The following is an 18,024-nucleotide window of genomic DNA, read 5'->3' on the forward strand; positions in this document are numbered from 1 at the left end:
TACTTACAGTAAAGCGGTTGTTGCATTATCTGCCTAGGCAATCAAGGCTCTGGCCAATTCCCATTCATCTATCTATGCCCAACAGGAACTTTCCCCTATCTATACCTAACACAAACCCTTTCCTATGTATTCCTAATAGGAACAATCACCTATCGAAACCTAACAAAAACCCTATGCTATCTCTGCCTAGCAAGAACCTTTATCTATAGATGCCTAACTAGAACCTTTACCCAATATTTGCCTAGCAAGAACCTCCGCCCCTCCCCCCAATCAATGCCTAACTAGAACCCTCCCCTATCTATGCAAGAACCTTCATCTATTTATGCCTAATAAGAACCCTACCCTATATATGCCTAAATAGAAAGTAGAAGGCGTAAAGCCAAGTGTTAGTAGAAGGCACTGCAGTTTTAGTAGGAGGGTTGCAGCTGCACAACCCGGGGCCAGTGCAAAAAATCCTAGGTGCACATACCGGTCCAAGGTGGGCAGCCAGTGGGTGGTGGGTGCAGGGCACAGGTGCCTGAAGGCCACTTCGAATAAAAAGATGCACTCCTACGGAGGCTTATATATGCCTAGCAAGAACCCTCCTCTATCAATTCCTAACAAGAACCCTCCCCTATTGATGCCTAACAAGAACCTTCCCCTATCGATGCCTAACAAGAACCCTCCTCTATTAATTCCCAGCAAGAACCCTACCCAGTATATGCCTAACACTAACCACCCCCCTCCTACTCCTAACTCTAACCAATGTAACGGAACCCCGCCACCACAATTTTTTCTCCTTCAGAGATCTGCTACACTGTAAATAAGAAATGAATGCACAACCCTTAACACAAATTCATTTTCCCTTTCTACCCTTTTAGTGGTCTATGAATAAACACGGTTCTGCCGTTTAAATAATTGCAATTATAATCCCATGCTGCTAACAAGGACAGCCTGTCACAAACCTGTCACATATCTATTAAACTGATATCAGAAAACAAATACCAATAAAGGAAAGCGGTGATGGCTGTGCTTTATTTTTCTTGTGAAGTAAACATTACACACTGCTGCAGGACAGTAAGCACCTACTGTGAAGGGAACAAATGTTTTGGAATATTAATGAGAGTGGGAACGCTCTGTGGATGTTGATAGGCATGCTTACTGTGAGCCTCAGAAGGTGTGTGTGTGACAGGATCAAACAGTCAGGAGTATCAGAGCATAAGCTGTCAGTTTACAACAGAATGTTCCAGCTGGCTTTGATTAATGTAATAAGATTACATAGATGGCAGGATAACCCTCAGAACTTTTTATTTTAAAAATAGTTGATATCATTATGTTTAACAACTTACAAGCATGCTAAACTGTATCCTCCACATAATAGAAAAGCATGAAATAGAAAGTGCTGCAGTTGTGGAAATGATCAAAGGCAAAATCTCCTGCAAACAGTAGAGACATGGGGCGTAATTACACATCCAGTTTTGATTGGCCAATTTTACAACCTCAATGTAGTATGAATACTTTCCTACACACTCTGTTCATAGTACTCAAAATCAATTGGCCCTCATACTACATGAAAGTGGTCAAATGAAGTGGAAAAAATCATGATTCATAAAGTTGCCCAATATCTGGCTATAGGGCTTGATTCATCAAGCTGCCCCACTAAAGCAGTGCAGCTTAATGAGGCGCACAAGCTCAGCGCACGCTACGCTGCGGTAGTGCAGCGCAGCGTGCGCTGGTAACTCTTGCACACCCTTTGTAAGTAACTAATGGCTGCTCCACTTGTCCCGCACTGAGCCCCATGGGGTCCAGTGGCTTAAATGGATGTGATCCCGGCACTTTGATTTGCCCAACAGGCTGCCTGTCACTTAAGCTGTGCTAAAGCAGCACAGCTTGATAAATCAAGCCCATAGTCTTTAGAATTCTTGTAATCAGTAGATCAGATGTTAACACATGATTAAAATAAGCCGTAGAACCACCATCTGCATCCAAAGCATTAGTAATTTTAATTTCAGTGCAGTGCAGTAAAAATTGCAGAATCTTAACGTGTACATGAACTGACATGGAGTAGGGCAGAGTTCCCCAACCAGCCAAAGCCCCCCAGCAGTGCATGTTTTGTGGAAATCTACACAGGTAGGTAATCGGCTCTGCTGAGACACTAATTACCCCACCTGTGTATGTTTGTGGTTTTCTGCAAAACATGCACTGTTGGTGGGCCTTGAGGACAGGGTTGGAGAACTCTAGCATAGGGAGTTTGATCCCTTAAGGAAGCAGTGGGGCTGAATAGAGCTCATTTGATGGATATCTCTATATTGACATTGGTGGTAAGGGTGTCTAGTAGGCAACCTTATTACTTGTGTCTTTGTAATCATGGATTCAGGTTCACCAGAAACCCCAGTTAAAGAACAATTATAAAAGAAACAGTTTTTCTGTAAACCCTACATACCTATAGAGCGTTTAGCCAGCAACACTATAAAGCTTTTCAAAGGTCTCTCAGGACAGCCTGTGTGAAAAAATGCTTTGTTTATCAGCTGTTTGTTACAATTTTGTGTCAGCATCAGGGGAGGGGAGCTGAACTGTAACATAGCTGTAGACTGTTTACTTTACACTGTGATAGAGAGGGTCAGAAACACACAGGCAGAGCTGCAGCTAATGATTATTTAACCACTTCAGGACCACAGTGCTAAACCCTCCTTACGACCAGGCTATGTTTAGTTAAATTGGCCACTGCAGCTTTAAGGCCAAGCTGCAGGGCTGCACAACATAGCACACTACTGATTCCCCCCCCCCCTTTTCTCCCCACCAACAGAGCTGTCTGATGTTGGGGTCTGATTCCCCCCCCCCCCCCCTCTGTGTTTATTTTCTTCAATCAATATTTATAGTACTTTTTTTCATAAAAATGCCTATTTTTTTTATTTTGATTACCCTGCTCCCTCCCTCCCTCCCCCCGCCAGCTAATCAGCGTGATCAGCTGTCATAGGCCTTAGCCTATGACAGCCGATCACTCCCCAGCCTCAGGAGGGGACAGCTGTCACACGCCTGTCCCCAGTACAGCGCTGCTGCTGATCGCAGCGCTGTACATGTTAATTAGACGCGTTTTCGCAGTCTATAAGTCTCCTGAGCGGCGATCACCGCTCGGAGACTGAAGGCCTGTGCACGATCTCCTACGAACTGCAGCCCCAGGACTGTCGGCGTTAGGCGGTCCTGGGACTGCCACCACGGCCACGCCCATCGGCGTGAGGCAGTCCTGGGGAGGTTAAACACATTTGAAGCTATACAGTATTTCTGCTTTCTATCATTCTGAACAGATTCCAGTCACAATACTAGAGCCAGTGAAGATGGTTTCTGTATGCTGGATGTGCTGGCGCAGTCCTCGATAATAATGCCCACAGTGAAAATTGTTCTCTGTAAATGTCATTTTCTTCATATAAAACATGAAAAGATGAAAAAAGCCTTTGCATTGCTATTTGCTAGTAATTACTGGAAATCTATGTGGCATTTAAATTTTTAATTAACTTTGATAGTTGTCCTTTAATGCTTTTATGTTAATTTGGGATAGAGAGTAGAGGGGATAAAATGATTCCCACTACATGCATTTTTGGCACACACAAATTTGCATTAAAACGTATGGTACATGCAAATTTCGGTAGAAGGTAAGTCAGCTTGACCAAATGGCATAAAATCCAATCTTTATTGGCAAATCTTTCTGGCCAGAAACCTATCAGTTCATTCGTATTGGAGCACAAACTTACTCCTTATTCATAGATCAAATTTTGCATACATAAAAAATCTGACAGCATGCAGCAATTCTCTGCACATGTGTAATTTGGTGTATGGGGGGGGGGGGGGAGGAGGGGGTACGCAGAGATGGATATTGCCCTACGTCGAATTGCTTAACACAGCCTCCAATCCATCCCTACTTTGTCCTGCTTTAAATAAGAAAGAAAGGGGTAGTAGGTACCACCCTCTGGTGCGATCAGACCCCCATTAAAGTGCGCTCAGCTGCTCCCAGATATACCGCTGTAGAAAACATAAAAGAAGAGAAGGGGCGCTTGAGTCTTCTGTGCAATACAATGACCTCGTCTACTAGGCAGGTCTCACCTGTTTACAAAGTGGCTGGTACAGCGTACACAGCCTCGGTGTGCCTGCGTCCCGCTTGGCCGAGCTGGGGACCGAGCTCTCAGCGTGGGGGCGGATGTGACGTAACGTCCCAGGCTCCTTCAGGATAGGTGGTTATGACAACCAGGACGCTCGCTCTCTGTAGCGGTGGGTGGTAGTCCTTATCCAGGAAGAGCAGCCGTGGATGTAACACACGGCAGCCTTCTAGCAGTTTTTTAAAAACCTCTGAGTCACACACACAGCTCCCTGCTGCCCTGCTAGAAGGCTGCCGTGTGTTACATCCACGGCTGCTCTTCCTGGATAAGGACTACCACCCACCGCTACAGAGAGCGAGCGTCCTGGTTGTCATAACCACCTATCCTGAAGGAGCCTGGGACGTGACGTCACATCCGCCCCCACGCTGAGAGCTCGGTCCCCAGCTCGGCCAAGCGGGACGCAGGCACACCGAGGCTGTGTACGCTGTACCAGCCACTTTGTAAACAGGTGAGACCTGCCTAGTAGACGAGGTCATTGTATTGCACAGAAGACTCAAGCGCCCCTTCTCTTCCTTTATGTTTTCTGCTTTAAATAATGCACACAAACATACATTATCTAATTTATAAAGTGCAAAAAACCAACACTGTATTAAATGAATAAAGCTTACGATGCATTTGTTTATTTATGTTGTAATTTCTTATTAAAGGACACAGCACTGCTGCTGCTTGAGAATGGAGCCTCCGTCAATAAAACAGACAGAAATAATCACACGCCATTTTACTATGCCTTGGCAGGGAAACACAGGGATGTCTGTAAGGTAACTATTGTTTCAGTCCATGTGCATTGCTGATCATTATTACATTATTATATCTAGAGCATTCAGATTATTTCTGATAAAATGTTCTGATATTTACATAAATAATATATTTTCTTCAGAATAAAATACTTTGTTGTAGTCAACTCATATTTCCATTGTTGTAGATCCTCAAATGTTTCATGGAACATTACTTTCAAAATCACATGAATTGGTCAATAAAAAGTTCCGACCATAAGGCTATAAAGTTTCTTGCACTGTGGCACATATCCACACTCAGAGGGATATGAAGGCTTCCATATTTATTTCCTTTTAACTACCTAACGACCGCCTAAAGCCCATGGGCGTGCTCAAGGCGGCAGCCCCAGGACTGCCTAACGCCAATTAGCATCAAGTCCTGGGGCAAGGGTTTGCAGGAGATCATGCGCACCGATGCACGCGCATCTCCACATGAATGACGGAGCTCCACTCCGCCATCAGCCTCCCAGCGGCGATCGCCAATCGGAGACTGTTAGATGGCGAAATCGCCATCTGTTTACTTAGTACAGCACTGCGATCTAAGGCAGCGCTGTACTGGGGACAGCCGTGTGACACAGCTGTCCCCTCTGTAGTCCAGGGAGTGATCAGCTGTCATAGGCTGAAGCCTATGACAGCCGATGATGCTGATTGGCTGGCGGGGGGAGGGCGGGAGGGAGCAGGGTAAAAATACAAAAAAAAAATCAGTAAATTTATTTCAAAATAAAAAAGAAAAATATTTACCCCCAAAAAATAAACATTGGGGGAGAGATCAGACCCCACCAACAGAGAGAGATCTGTTGGTGGGGAGTAAAGGGGGGGATCATTTGTGCGCTGAGTTGTGCGGCCCTGCAGCTTGGCCTTAAAGCTGCAGTGGCCCTTTTTGTAAAAAATGGCCTGGTCATTGGGGGGGGGGGGGGGGGGGGGGTAAAGCCTGTGGTCTTGAAGTGGTTAAACAATACCAGTTACCTGGCTGTCCTGCTGTTCCTCTGCCTCTAATTTTAGCCATAGACTCTGTACATGCATGCAGATCACATATTTATGATTTAATTCATTTATGCTTATTTAGATATTTATGATTAAAGCTGCATGTTTTGTTTCAGGTGTTGTGATTTAAACCCTCTGCAGCCAAATAGATCAGCAGGACTGCCAGGCAACTATTGTTCAAAATGAAAAAAATATGGCAGCCTCTATATGTCTCTCACTTCAGGTGTCCTTTATAAAGCAACTGTTTTATCAAATGTCCACACAGTTGTATTTCTGCCTAAACCATAGAGCAGGGGTCCCCAACCGCTTTTGGTCGAGGGCCGGGTCAACATACTTCAGACTGCTGGGGGGCCATAGTATACATAAAAAGATGGCGGAGTCTTTGTGGGCCAGACAGTGAAGCATACCCAGGTGACAACCTGCAGTCCAATTGGACAGCAGTGTCATCAACCTGATGTGGAATTTGATTGGAAACCAGCGAAAGACTGCTTTCTGGCTTCCATGTGGATGGGTGGTGCCAGCACTGCTATTCTATATGCGGACCACCAATATTTAAAGATGTAGCTGAACGCATCCATAAGTAATACATTTTGTGTGGGGAGGGGCGGTAAAAAAAGCCTCAGGGGGCCACATTCGGCCCGCGGGCCTTAGTTTGAGGACCACTGCCATAGAGGGATGCTTGTGGCATACGTGTCACTGAGTGCCCTAGGAACATCCCTCATTATATAGTATGCATGGACTCAGATGGTGAGCAAGAAGTATTTCTCGTCATCCATTGGTCTGGTTGGGCTACAGTTTTATGACACTAGTGATGGTCAAGTAGATGAAAATAACTTCGAGTTGATGGAAATTTATGCTTATTTTTATTCAAATTTATGCAGCTTGAAAATGAACCAATCAAATCCTGCTGAGGTAAATTTTGATTGGTTCATTTTCAAACTGCATACATTTGCATATAAATTTGCATCAACTCAAAGTTATCTGTGTCTACTTGACCATCACTATATGACACATCTGTGTATGGCATCCTGACAGAAGCGTGTTGCGAATACTGTATGTGTTGTTTAGTGATGCTGTAGATACAGCTATACAGTTACATGGTGAGGTTTTTACATTCTTACCTCTGACTTTGAACTGTGTGTGAAACAAAATGGAATTGTATAGACTTTTGACAAAATATCAGATCATTTTCAACATATGTGATTTTTTTTTTAATTTAAAAAACTGCTCTTAATATTAGATACATTTGACCATATACTGAATATTTTATTGCGCACATCCTTCATTTTCGCAGTATTAAAAGTGATGTTTTAATTCCCATACCGGTTTTCCAGACTACTTATATTTTTGTGTGGATATATAGTACATTTTTAAAAAATAAAAACTTTCTGCCTTGTGATTTATTCTTGTAAATGATGTAGGCGGTGGTGGAGGTGGTAATGGTTGGGGACTGGGGCACAGTCGTCCTAGATGATTTATAGACATTGGAATACAAAGTGTTTGCTTAATGTGACAGTTTTTGTAATGTTTTAATTTTAGCTTTTAATTGAATGGGGATACCGCATAGATGACCACAACACTAATCGATCAATGATTTCTGGTAATTTAAGTGGTGATCTGAAGGACTTCTACAAAGGTAAAGTACAAAGGCTACAAGTTCTACAGCAGGAATGGGCTGCACCTTAATGGGGAGGGTGCAGCTGCATTGGGGGAGAAGATGACTAAACGGTTGGAGGAGATTTTAAACTAGGATCTGGGGGGAGGCAGGAGGATAAAGTCTTAATATGTAGACAAGATGAGGTAAAAAGACAGTGGGAACCTATCATTATGGAGGGTGGAGAGGGGGGTGGGGACAGTGTAAAGATTAAGGAGGTTGGTAAAAATTCAAGTAGCCCATTTCATGTAAACAAAATTGGTAAATGTGGTGGTAAAAATATAAAGTGCATGGTAACCAATGCTAGGAGCCTTGCAAATAAAATAGACGAACTAGAGTTCATTCTGAATGACAAAGGCTATGACATTGTGGGAGTAACCGAGACATTGATGGATGAAAGCTATGACTGGATAGCTAATTTAAAAGGATACAATGTGTTTAGGAGGGATAGAACAGGGAAAAAAGGTGGAGGGGTTTGTCTCTTTGTTAAGAATTCTCTTACAGCTGTCCTCAACGATGAGATGGAGGAAGATTGCGAAGATGTGGAGTCCGTTTGGGTAAATATTCATGGTGGAAATAAAAGTTGCCAATTGCTTATTGGGGTATGCTACAGGCCACCTCTTATTAATGAAGCTGCAGAACTGCGATTACTACAGCAGATTGAAAAAGCTGCAAGTAAAAATGAGGTCATAATTATGGGCGACTTCAACTTTCCAGACATTGACTGGAGTATTGAGGCTACCCATTCTGGTAAAAGCAGCAGATTTCGGGCAGCACTACAGGACAATTACTTGACTCAAATGGTAACTGAACCAACTAGGGGGAATGCGTTACTGGATCTGATCATTTCTAATAGACCAGATAATGTATCAAATGTGCAGGTTCAAGAACATTTGGGAAATAGTGATCACAACATGATAGCGTTTGATCTGGTGACTGATAGGCCACGGGGCAGCGGGACCACTAAAACTATGAATTTTAGAAAAGCAAAGTTCAATCAAATTAGGCAGGCACTAAGTTTGGTGAACTGGGATAGTGTACTACAAGGGGAAGATACTGAAGGGAAATGGCAAGCTTTTAAACGTATACTCAATCAATATTGTATTATGTATATCCCATATGGACACAAAATGTCTAGGAATAAAAAAAGGCCTCTATGGATGAATAGAAAGGTTAAAGATAAAATGAAGAGGAAAAAAAATGCCTATAAGGTCTTAAAACAGGAGGGGACCGAGGCTGCACTAAGCAATTATAAGGAGTGCAATAAAAATTGTAAAAAAGAAATTAGGCAGGCAAAGATTGAAGCTGAAAAACAAATCGCTAAGGATATCAAATCTAACCCAAAAAAGTTTTACAAGTACATTAACTCTAAAAAAAAGAAAGGTTGACTGTATAGGACTTCTAAAGGATGAGGGTGGGAACTCAATGGTGGATGACCAAGGTAAGGCAGAGTTATTAAATGCTTTCTTAGCTTCTGTCTCCACAAAAGAAACAGCACTGTTGCAAACTACAGAGGCGGAAGAGTCTCAATCTTCTAACTGTAATATTAAATACTTAACGCAGGAAGAAGTTAAGGCAAGACTAAATAAATTAAAAATAGACCAGGCACCTGGCCCGGATGGCATGCATCCTCGGGTCCTAAGGGAATTAAGTTCAGTTATAGCTAAACCCCTTTATCTTATCTTTTGTGACTCTCTTGCAACTGGCAGAGTCCCAGTGGATTGGCGTACAGCCCACGTTTTCCCATTATTTAAGAAGGGCAAAAAATCAGATCCAGGAAATTATAGACCTGTAAGCTTAACATCAGTTGTATGCAAACTATTTGAGGGGTTACTAAGAGATACTATACATGACTTCATAGTAGAAAATAATCTTATTTCTCAGCATCAACATGGGTTTACTAAAGACAGGTCCTGTTTGACTAACATGCTCAGCTTTTATGAGGTAGTGAATGCTAATATGGATATTGGGAATGCTGTAGATGTGATATACTTGGACTTTGCAAAGGCCTTCGACACTGTTCCCCACAAAAGTCTGGTGCAAAAGTTGAGGATGCAAGGACTGGGGAAGAGTCTGTGTTCATGGATAGGGAACTGGCTAATGGATAGAAAACAAAGAGTTGTAGTCAATGGATCGTACTCAAAATGGGAGACTGTTAGCAGTGGGGTCCCACAGGGGTCTGTTCTGGGTCCAGTGCTCTTCAATTTATTTATTAATGACCTAGTAGATGCAGTAGTGAGCAATGTTGCTATTTTTGCAGATGATACAAAATTGTGCATAATCATCAACTCTCAGGAAGATAGTGTCATATTGCAACAGGATCTGGATAGGATGGCTATATGGGCACATACATGGCAGATGAAATTCAACGTTGACAAATGTAAAGTCATGCATTTTGGACGTACTAATGGTCTAGCACCATGCAAAATAAATGGGACATCAAACTTGGAGAAGGACTTAGGAGTACTCATTGACAACAAGTTAAATAATCGTACTCAATGCCAAGCAGCTGCAGCTAAAGCTAACAAAATTTTGGGATGCATTAAAAGGGAAATAAAAACTCGAGATGCTAGCATAATATTGCCCCTGTTTAACTCTCTAGTAAGGCCACATCTGGAATATGGAATTCAGTTCTGGGCACCACATTAGAAAAAAGATATTGCAGTTTTAGAGCAGGTGCAGAGACGAGCAACAAAATTGATACGTGGGATGGAAGGTCTCACTTATCAAGAAAGGTTAGATAAACTGGGTTTATTTAGTCTAGAGAAAAGACGCCTTAGAGGGGATCTAATTAACATGTATAAATACATCAGAGGGCAATATAATAGCTTGGCGGATGAGCTTTTTGTCCCTAGGCCTTCTCAAAGGACTAGAGGACATGATCTGCGCATGGAGGAAAAACGTTTTAGCCATTTATTTAGGAAAGGGTTCTTTACAGTTAGAGTGATTAAGATGTGGAATGCATTGCCACAGGAAGTCGTTATGGCAAACTCTATACCTGCATTTAAAGGGGGCTTAGATGCTTTCCTTGCGTTGAAAGACATCCATGGCTACAATTACTAGGTAATGCCTAATGATGTTGATCCAGGGATTTTATCTGATTGCCATCTGGAGTCGGGAAGGAATTTTTCCCTTTAGGGGCTAATTGGACCATGCCTTGTAAGGGTTTTTTCGCCTTCCTCTGGCTCAACAGGGATATGTGAGGGAGCAGGCTGGTGTTGTACTTTATACTGGTTGAACTCGATGGACGTATGTCTTTTTTTCAACCAAAATAACTATGTAACTATGTAACAAGCGTTTCAAACACTTAATAGGGCAGTTTCTCTTATGTCTAAATAAATGTTACAGAAATATTCTATACATGGTAGATTTGCTGTTAACATTAAATCAATCTGGGGAGGAGGGGAGGGGTAAAGTCAGTTTCTTAATAAAGGTAATTTTTTTAACCTTAAAAAAAATCTCTTTTAAACTGTGGCTTAACCACTTCCCCTCCTCTGGGACGAGTAACTACGTCCCTGCATTTCCCCATATCTTCTTGCACTCCTGCTCGACCCCCCCCCCCCACACACACGCTCGTTACGGCTGCTGGTCGCTAGATGGGAGATCGGTGCATGGAAACACAGTTCCCAATCATTGATCTAAGTCCCCGTGTGAATGACCATGGCCATCAATGAGATGGCTTCGTCATTCACAGTCACCGATACTTATACATCCACGCATTGCTTCCTGTTTGCATAGTAATATTACGCAAAGGGAAGTTATGCGCAAGGACATCTTGAGGCCAAATAGTAAAATTATATCTGTAGACATTTTTAATTTTATTAAAAGACCTTTTTTTAGATTTAAAATTAACTCCTTACCTCCCACACTCCTCAATAGTACACTCCCGGAAAATGTTGGTAAAAAAAAAAAATCTACAATTAACAAAAATACATAGTTACCTTAGGGCCTGAATTTTTTTTAGTATGCATGTCAAGAATGTATATTACTGTTACTTTTTAAATTATGGGCTTGTAATTAGTGATGGACCTGCACCTTTGCACCTTTATTTCCAAATAAAATATTAGTGCCATACATTGTACTAGGGAAAAATGTTATATATCATTGGAAAGAGGAGAGAGAGAGCTTTAAAATGATATGCATCTTTCCATAGTTTCTGCACTGTTCAGAGTCCCTTTAAATGTTGCAATAACCGGGACAAATGGGTAAATACAATGTGTGGGTTTTAATTACGGTAGCATGTATTATTTTAAACTATAATGGCCAAAAACTGAGAAAATGCATTTTTTCAATTTTCTTCTTATATTTCCTGTTAAAACGCACTTAGAATAAAATAATTCTTAGCAAATATTACCTCCCAAAGAAAGCTTAATTGGTGGTGAAAAAAAACAAGATATTGATTGTTTCGTTGTGATAAGTAGTAATAAAGTTATAAGTGAAGAAATGGAAGGAGGGCTGACAGATGAAAATTGCTCTGTTTTTTAAGAGGAAAAACCCTGATAAAAAAAAAATACCTATGAGATATTTTTGGGGTACACTATGTGATGTGTAATCATGATTCAGGATTATGGGCATCATGTTTGTCATAGGGACACTCTAAAGCTAACCCAAGTTCAAAATAAACTGATGAGATTAACAATTGTATCTGTCCTCCTACTCCTAAAAATGACTAGACTAGAATGATTAGATATTGCACAATTATGTTTAAAAAATTAAAAAGATTACATGTTTAAGTATCCCAGAGGTAAACTACAGTATATGAGCTATTGTCTGACTGGGTCTTGACTGGAGAGAAACAATTATTTTCCTACTAAATGTTAACGCTTTCAAATAAAAAATGAAAAAAAGGAACGCATCCTAGGTATTGATATACTTGGCACTGTCTATCTCAACATGTCACATGTTACCTCTGGCATACTTTTAGGCAGTCACTTCTAATCTATTGTCATAGCAGCATATGTGTTGGATTTGGGTGCAGTATTTCTCAGGAGAAACTGCTTCATTTGGGGTGCTTGTATATTATAAAAAAGAAATATATTGTATACTGGAGTGTGGGGTTTTGGGATTTCCTCTTGAGCAGCAATTGGGAGTGGTAGGTAAGACCAAGGGGATGCTCTTTTCAATTGAGGCTGGAAATATGAGCCCCGCTCGATGCCTGCTAATTGGGGAGCCCCCATATGTGTGTAATTTAGGAGCCAGACAGAGCCAGAACCCAAATTTACAGCAAGAAGGGATGGGTAGTGTTAGGTATGGACTTTACGGTATGGCTATATACATGAATTACAGCAAGAAAGGGACAGGTAGTGATAGGCGTGTGGCTTACAGTAGGGCTATTTATAAGAATTTACAGCAAGATAGGATGAGTAGTATTAGGCATTGGGTTTACAGTAGGTCTATATTTAGGTAGAAACCTTATAATATTGGCAGTATTGCTAATATTCTACTAACTATGCATCCTTTTTACATGCACACCATTTCAATTTATTTTAAATGCTGGACTCCTGGTAATTTACTTTCTCAGAATTTTAGAAATTTGAGGCAGCATTTGTGATTGTGCATGCCCAGCCGCATGCGCATGCCCAGCCACACTCCCGTGGCTGTGCAGTACTACTCCACAGGTGCAGAACGTTCCCTGTCGCGGCAGCGCGGTGGGGTGAGTGCGTGGCCGGACTGCACCTGTGCCGACTTGCCGAAGTTACTGGGAGTATTGCAGAGGATCCAGGAGGGGGAGGACAGTGGCGAGGGAGTGATTAGGTGAAAGGGGGCTGGAGGAAGCCCCAGGTATGTATGAATCTTTGCTTTTAAATCATATCGGGTACACTTTAAAGTGAACCTCCAGACTAAAAAAATCTACTCAGCAGCACTGAAAAGGCTTGGTGTTTTACAGCATCAGAACTGTGTTTTTCTTACATAAACCTTATTTTTACCTGCACAAAAGCTAAGCTCTGCCCCATCAAAGAAAACTGCTCGGGCATTTTTCCCTTGATGCTGTGCAAAGCATGATGGGATTTCCGTTGTTATTTACATTGCCTAGCAACTGGGGAGGGGTGATCAGCACACAGGATAGTTGGACCTGTGTCTCATGCTCTCTGTCACCTCTTTTCAACCAAAAAGATGGCTGCCCTCATGAAATCAAACATTTGCCTGGTCTTTTAAAACAGGGTGGGTAAGAGATTATATTACCTATCTATTTTAATTAACATAACTAATGTAACTTAATGACAGTATGTTTGTTTAGGCTGAAGTTCCACTTTAAGCTGTCGTTTTCAGTACCACACTTAACATTAACAGTACAGAAATGAGGAGGAACATAGCAATAATGACGATAAACTTGTCCTTGAATTCTCATAGGCTACAGTGACATGTGGCAGACTTCAGTTCATGAGGTGCTCGAAGAAAAAAATGAAACTCTAAGAAAGTTAATAGAAGATCATGAAAAGGGCCGCAGAGTTATGGCCAGCCTGAGAAGTAGGTAGGGTGAAGTAAAGGATTAAAAAGTTTATATTGATTGAAATAAGTAACATGTTTTTGCCTTATTTATACCAGCATACAAATGATAGATGTATATATACAGGTGTACATAATAATGTTATTTATTTGGCATTCTGTTGATCAGCATGGAAGCAGAATTCAGGACATACATAGCAGAGGGTATGCATTGCCTATCGCAACTGCCCAGGAAAGCTGCAATTGAGACAAGACACATAACATTTTTTTGTGCTTTTTTCCTGGTGGACTCAGAGTGCTTCAGGGCTGCAGCCACTTAGGAAAAGCTCCGAGGGCGACCAGGATCATTAGGGAGCCTTGCCCAAATACTCCTTACTGTTTTGCACAGTAGGGAGCTGGGATTCGAACCCTGGGCAAAGCTCATATCCGACATTATAGGACCCCCTAGGATGTTTGCTTCATGCTGAGGCTTCCAGTTAAATGGATCAGTGGGGCTTCTTGTCTGCAAATCCAAATAAGCCTGGAAGGAAACTCAAATTATGATCTTCCACTATTTTACTGTGCTGCTTATATTCTCCATTGGTCCATTTTCCAATGGGAATCTTAATGGGAAATTCACATACCCTGATGCCAGGCAGTGGTGTAGCTATGGAGCTATGGGCTCTGATGTGAGTTTTACATGGCGCCTCCCCAAGCACTCTATGCTTAACAATTGATATGGCACACCAAAATCTGCCAAGGATTTCCACAGTGTCAGAGGTGCAAGAAGGGAATGGGGAACAGCTTGTTAATGATTATTATCATTTAAAGCATTAATAAAACAGACCATTACAAGCACAGGACCAATAAAGAGCTAAAACTGTGGTTGAGCGAGGGTCCTACGGGGCCCTTCTGGCCCAAGGGTCCCGGTGCAGTCGAGACCTCTGCAACCCCTATTGCTACTTCACTGATGCCAGGTATCCAGTCTATTGTAGCCACTACTGTGGTTACTAAGTATGGCAGATGGTGTGCTTCAAAAGGGAACCTCTTCAGTTGGATAAGGGCTTAAAGAGACTTACAATGGGAATGTGCTAAAGGGGGAAGAGTACACAGTTTTTAAAAGACACCTCAAGTGAGAGGGATATGGAGGCTACCATATTAATTTCCTTTTAAACAAGACCGGTTGCCTGACAATCTTGCTGATCTTCTTGTCTGAATCACACAACATGCAGAAAATCCAGTCAAACTTCAGTCAGAAATACCTGATCTGCTTGCTTGTTCAGGGTCTGTGGCTATTAGAAAGTATTAGAGATAATGCGTATTAGAAGCCGAGGATCCATAGAACAGCCAGGGAATTTCCATTGTTTAAAAGGAATAAATATGGCAGCCTCCATACCCCCTTCACTTCAGGTGCCCTTTAATGAAAATATTAAGATTTGACTATTAAGATTTAGTTGAGCTTGCACTCATATCTTATAAATACTTTGCCTGCTAAATACATATTTTACAAGCAGCATTGCCAGCTGTTTTCTGGTGATTGCTGCTGGCATGAAGTGTCATTGCGGGTCATGTGAGTTCACCCATGGACCTTTTCATATTAAATGCACAATCAAGTCAGGCTCTAAGTGTGGTTTAAATGCAAGTAACAATTTATTTCCAGATTTCCAGATATGAGAGATTTTAATACCAGTCACAGCCTAATTCCTGTTGCAGAGTACTCACTTCAGTTCAAAGGACACTTTGGCCCTGATTTTGAAGAGCTGAGGGATTACAATGTATGATTCCTTTGCCATGCAGGATTTGGTCAATTCAACACCAAATAAATGGACACAAAAAAAAGCAGAAAACCTGATCTACCGCAGTCATATGTGATATCCTGCATTAGAAGGCTTTACTTAAAGCGGACCTAAACCCAGAACTTCCTCTCTGTTCTAAAGGAGAAGCAACAGCATAATATCCTTTACAGAAAAACATGTCTTTGTTACTGTTTACAGATCTCCTCAGAGATGGTGCAGAACTGTTACTTCCTGGTTTGCTGGGAGCACATACAGGGTTAAACCTCCTGTGCTTACATACAGCTTCTGAATGGCACAATGTATACTTCCAGATAAGGGAGAATTAGACAGCCTGTTATCTCTAAACACAAACCGGGTTAGTTTTTTTGTGTTTTTCTTCATTCCTATGCATACGTTTAGGTCCTCTTTAAATATGGTGCACGTTGCCCTGCCCCTCAACAGGCATCATATGGCTTAGTGGACAGTTTGCTGTCATCATTTATCAAATACATATGCAGCCATCCTGCACTGCAATGACTGCAGATGTCATCTTTTTCAGACTCTGTGCACACATGCATTTGCAGTGTGAAAATAAACACACACACACACACACACACACACACACACACACACACACACACACACACACACACACACACACACACACACACACACACACACACACACACACTCACACTCACACTCACACACTCACTCACTCACACTCACACTCACACTCACACTCACACTCACACACACACACACACCATGTGTATACTAGTATTTGCCAGGACATTGGATGCCACAAGTGTGAGGCTCAATCCCCTGAGCAGTTCTAGCACACATGGCTTGTAAAATTGCAGAGGTGCCTTGGAAATTGGGGTGGTGATGATGCCTCCGCCTTCTTTGTTCTTTGCAAATATTATTGTAAATGAACAAAGACCTCTTCCCTATCTAAATTACCCAGGAGTAGTAGGTGGGGGTAAAAGTATGAGGGAGTTCATGGTGGGTGTCATCTGTTTACTGCATGAATAACATGGATATCTTATAGTCTGCCACTGAATTTTTCATCTGCACTCTAAAACAAAAGGATAACTAATATAGCATCTAAGTGCAATAATCCTTGAAGCTGGCCTTTCAGTTATGCTTGGATCAATTGGGCACAACCAGTGCGGGGCTGCCACAGTAGCGTATCTAGTGGGGTGCAGGCATGGCTTGTACCCTGGGAGCCATGCCTGCCCCTGTGCTGCACCGCCATGCCTGCCCCATGCTACTACAACAATCAGACCAGATTAATTCTGCTATCTGGGGAACATGGCTACTTAATATATGTATGTAGGACGCACTTGGCTTAGTTTTAGAAAAGAGAACAGAGAAGGAATAAGAAGAGATATTTCCAAAAAAAGTAACTTCAGCAATATCCCGATCAAAAAACACAACCATAACACATGTACGTGAGAAAGGATGCTGTTTTTAGAGGGGAAGGGGACTCTGGCCAGGGGACACAATTTCAGTGTTTGCCATAGGCTCTGTATTACCCAGATACGCCCCAGGGCTGCCGTGCTTCCTGACTGCATAAGAGGATATGTGGGCTGATGCATGAAAGAGCGGTAATGTTGCTGTGCACTGCGTACTACAGGTTGAGCTATTAGCGCAAACAGTGGTATATGACTGCCACGGCCATTACTATGGTAATGTGTGTTACTTATGAGCATTATCATTAGTAACGCATGTTACCTTAGCAGCGGTCACTTTAGTTGCGTACTACAGGTCCCGCTAGGTCTACACATTGCCGGTAGTAAGGGTAATATTGCTGTGCGTTGTCTGTACACGGCAATATTACCGTGCTTTCTTCCACCAGGCCCATTGCGCTTTATTCCTAATTTAATCATGCATAATGGCCTCTTTATTTCACATGCAGAATGACATACATTTTAATATTTTTGACACTTAAAAGTAATTTTTGATGTCAGGTCCACTTTAAGGAAGGGTCTAAAAAAAAAGAAAAATTTATATATGTGACTTATGAAGTTAGTTTTTTTCATTCCAATAATCTCTAGGGCACATCATTTATATCTTTCAAGTAATATATTTACATTAGCTGCTGTCGTAATGTAAAAATAGAACTCTACCCTATAGTTTAGCATTCAGGCTGCTGGCTACGGAATCAAATGCCAGCACAGAGACACTTCAAAACAGTTCCGCTTCGCTAATTGGCTTGCTGGAGAACTCTCAAGTCCATTAATGATGTCATTATTTGTGTCTGGTATTTATTAAGTAAA

At 41.8% G+C, this 18,024-nt stretch overlaps 1 protein-coding gene across 1 annotated transcript in view; it reads left to right on the forward strand.

Moving 5' to 3' along the window:
- LOC137562325 (uncharacterized) overlaps positions 1 to 18,024 on the forward strand; it is a 228,780-nt gene that overhangs the window by 129,329 nt on the left and 81,427 nt on the right. The window contains exons 16-18 of the mRNA XM_068273662.1: positions 4,778 to 4,888; positions 7,427 to 7,523; positions 13,893 to 14,013. Coding sequence (XP_068129763.1) covers positions 4,778 to 4,888; positions 7,427 to 7,523; positions 13,893 to 14,013 — 329 coding nt within the window. The remainder of the gene's footprint in view (positions 1 to 4,777; positions 4,889 to 7,426; positions 7,524 to 13,892; positions 14,014 to 18,024) is intronic.

This window comes from Hyperolius riggenbachi, chromosome 3 (genome assembly GCF_040937935.1).
Source record: "Hyperolius riggenbachi isolate aHypRig1 chromosome 3, aHypRig1.pri, whole genome shotgun sequence".
Classification (NCBI taxonomy): Eukaryota; Metazoa; Chordata; class Amphibia; order Anura; family Hyperoliidae; genus Hyperolius; species Hyperolius riggenbachi.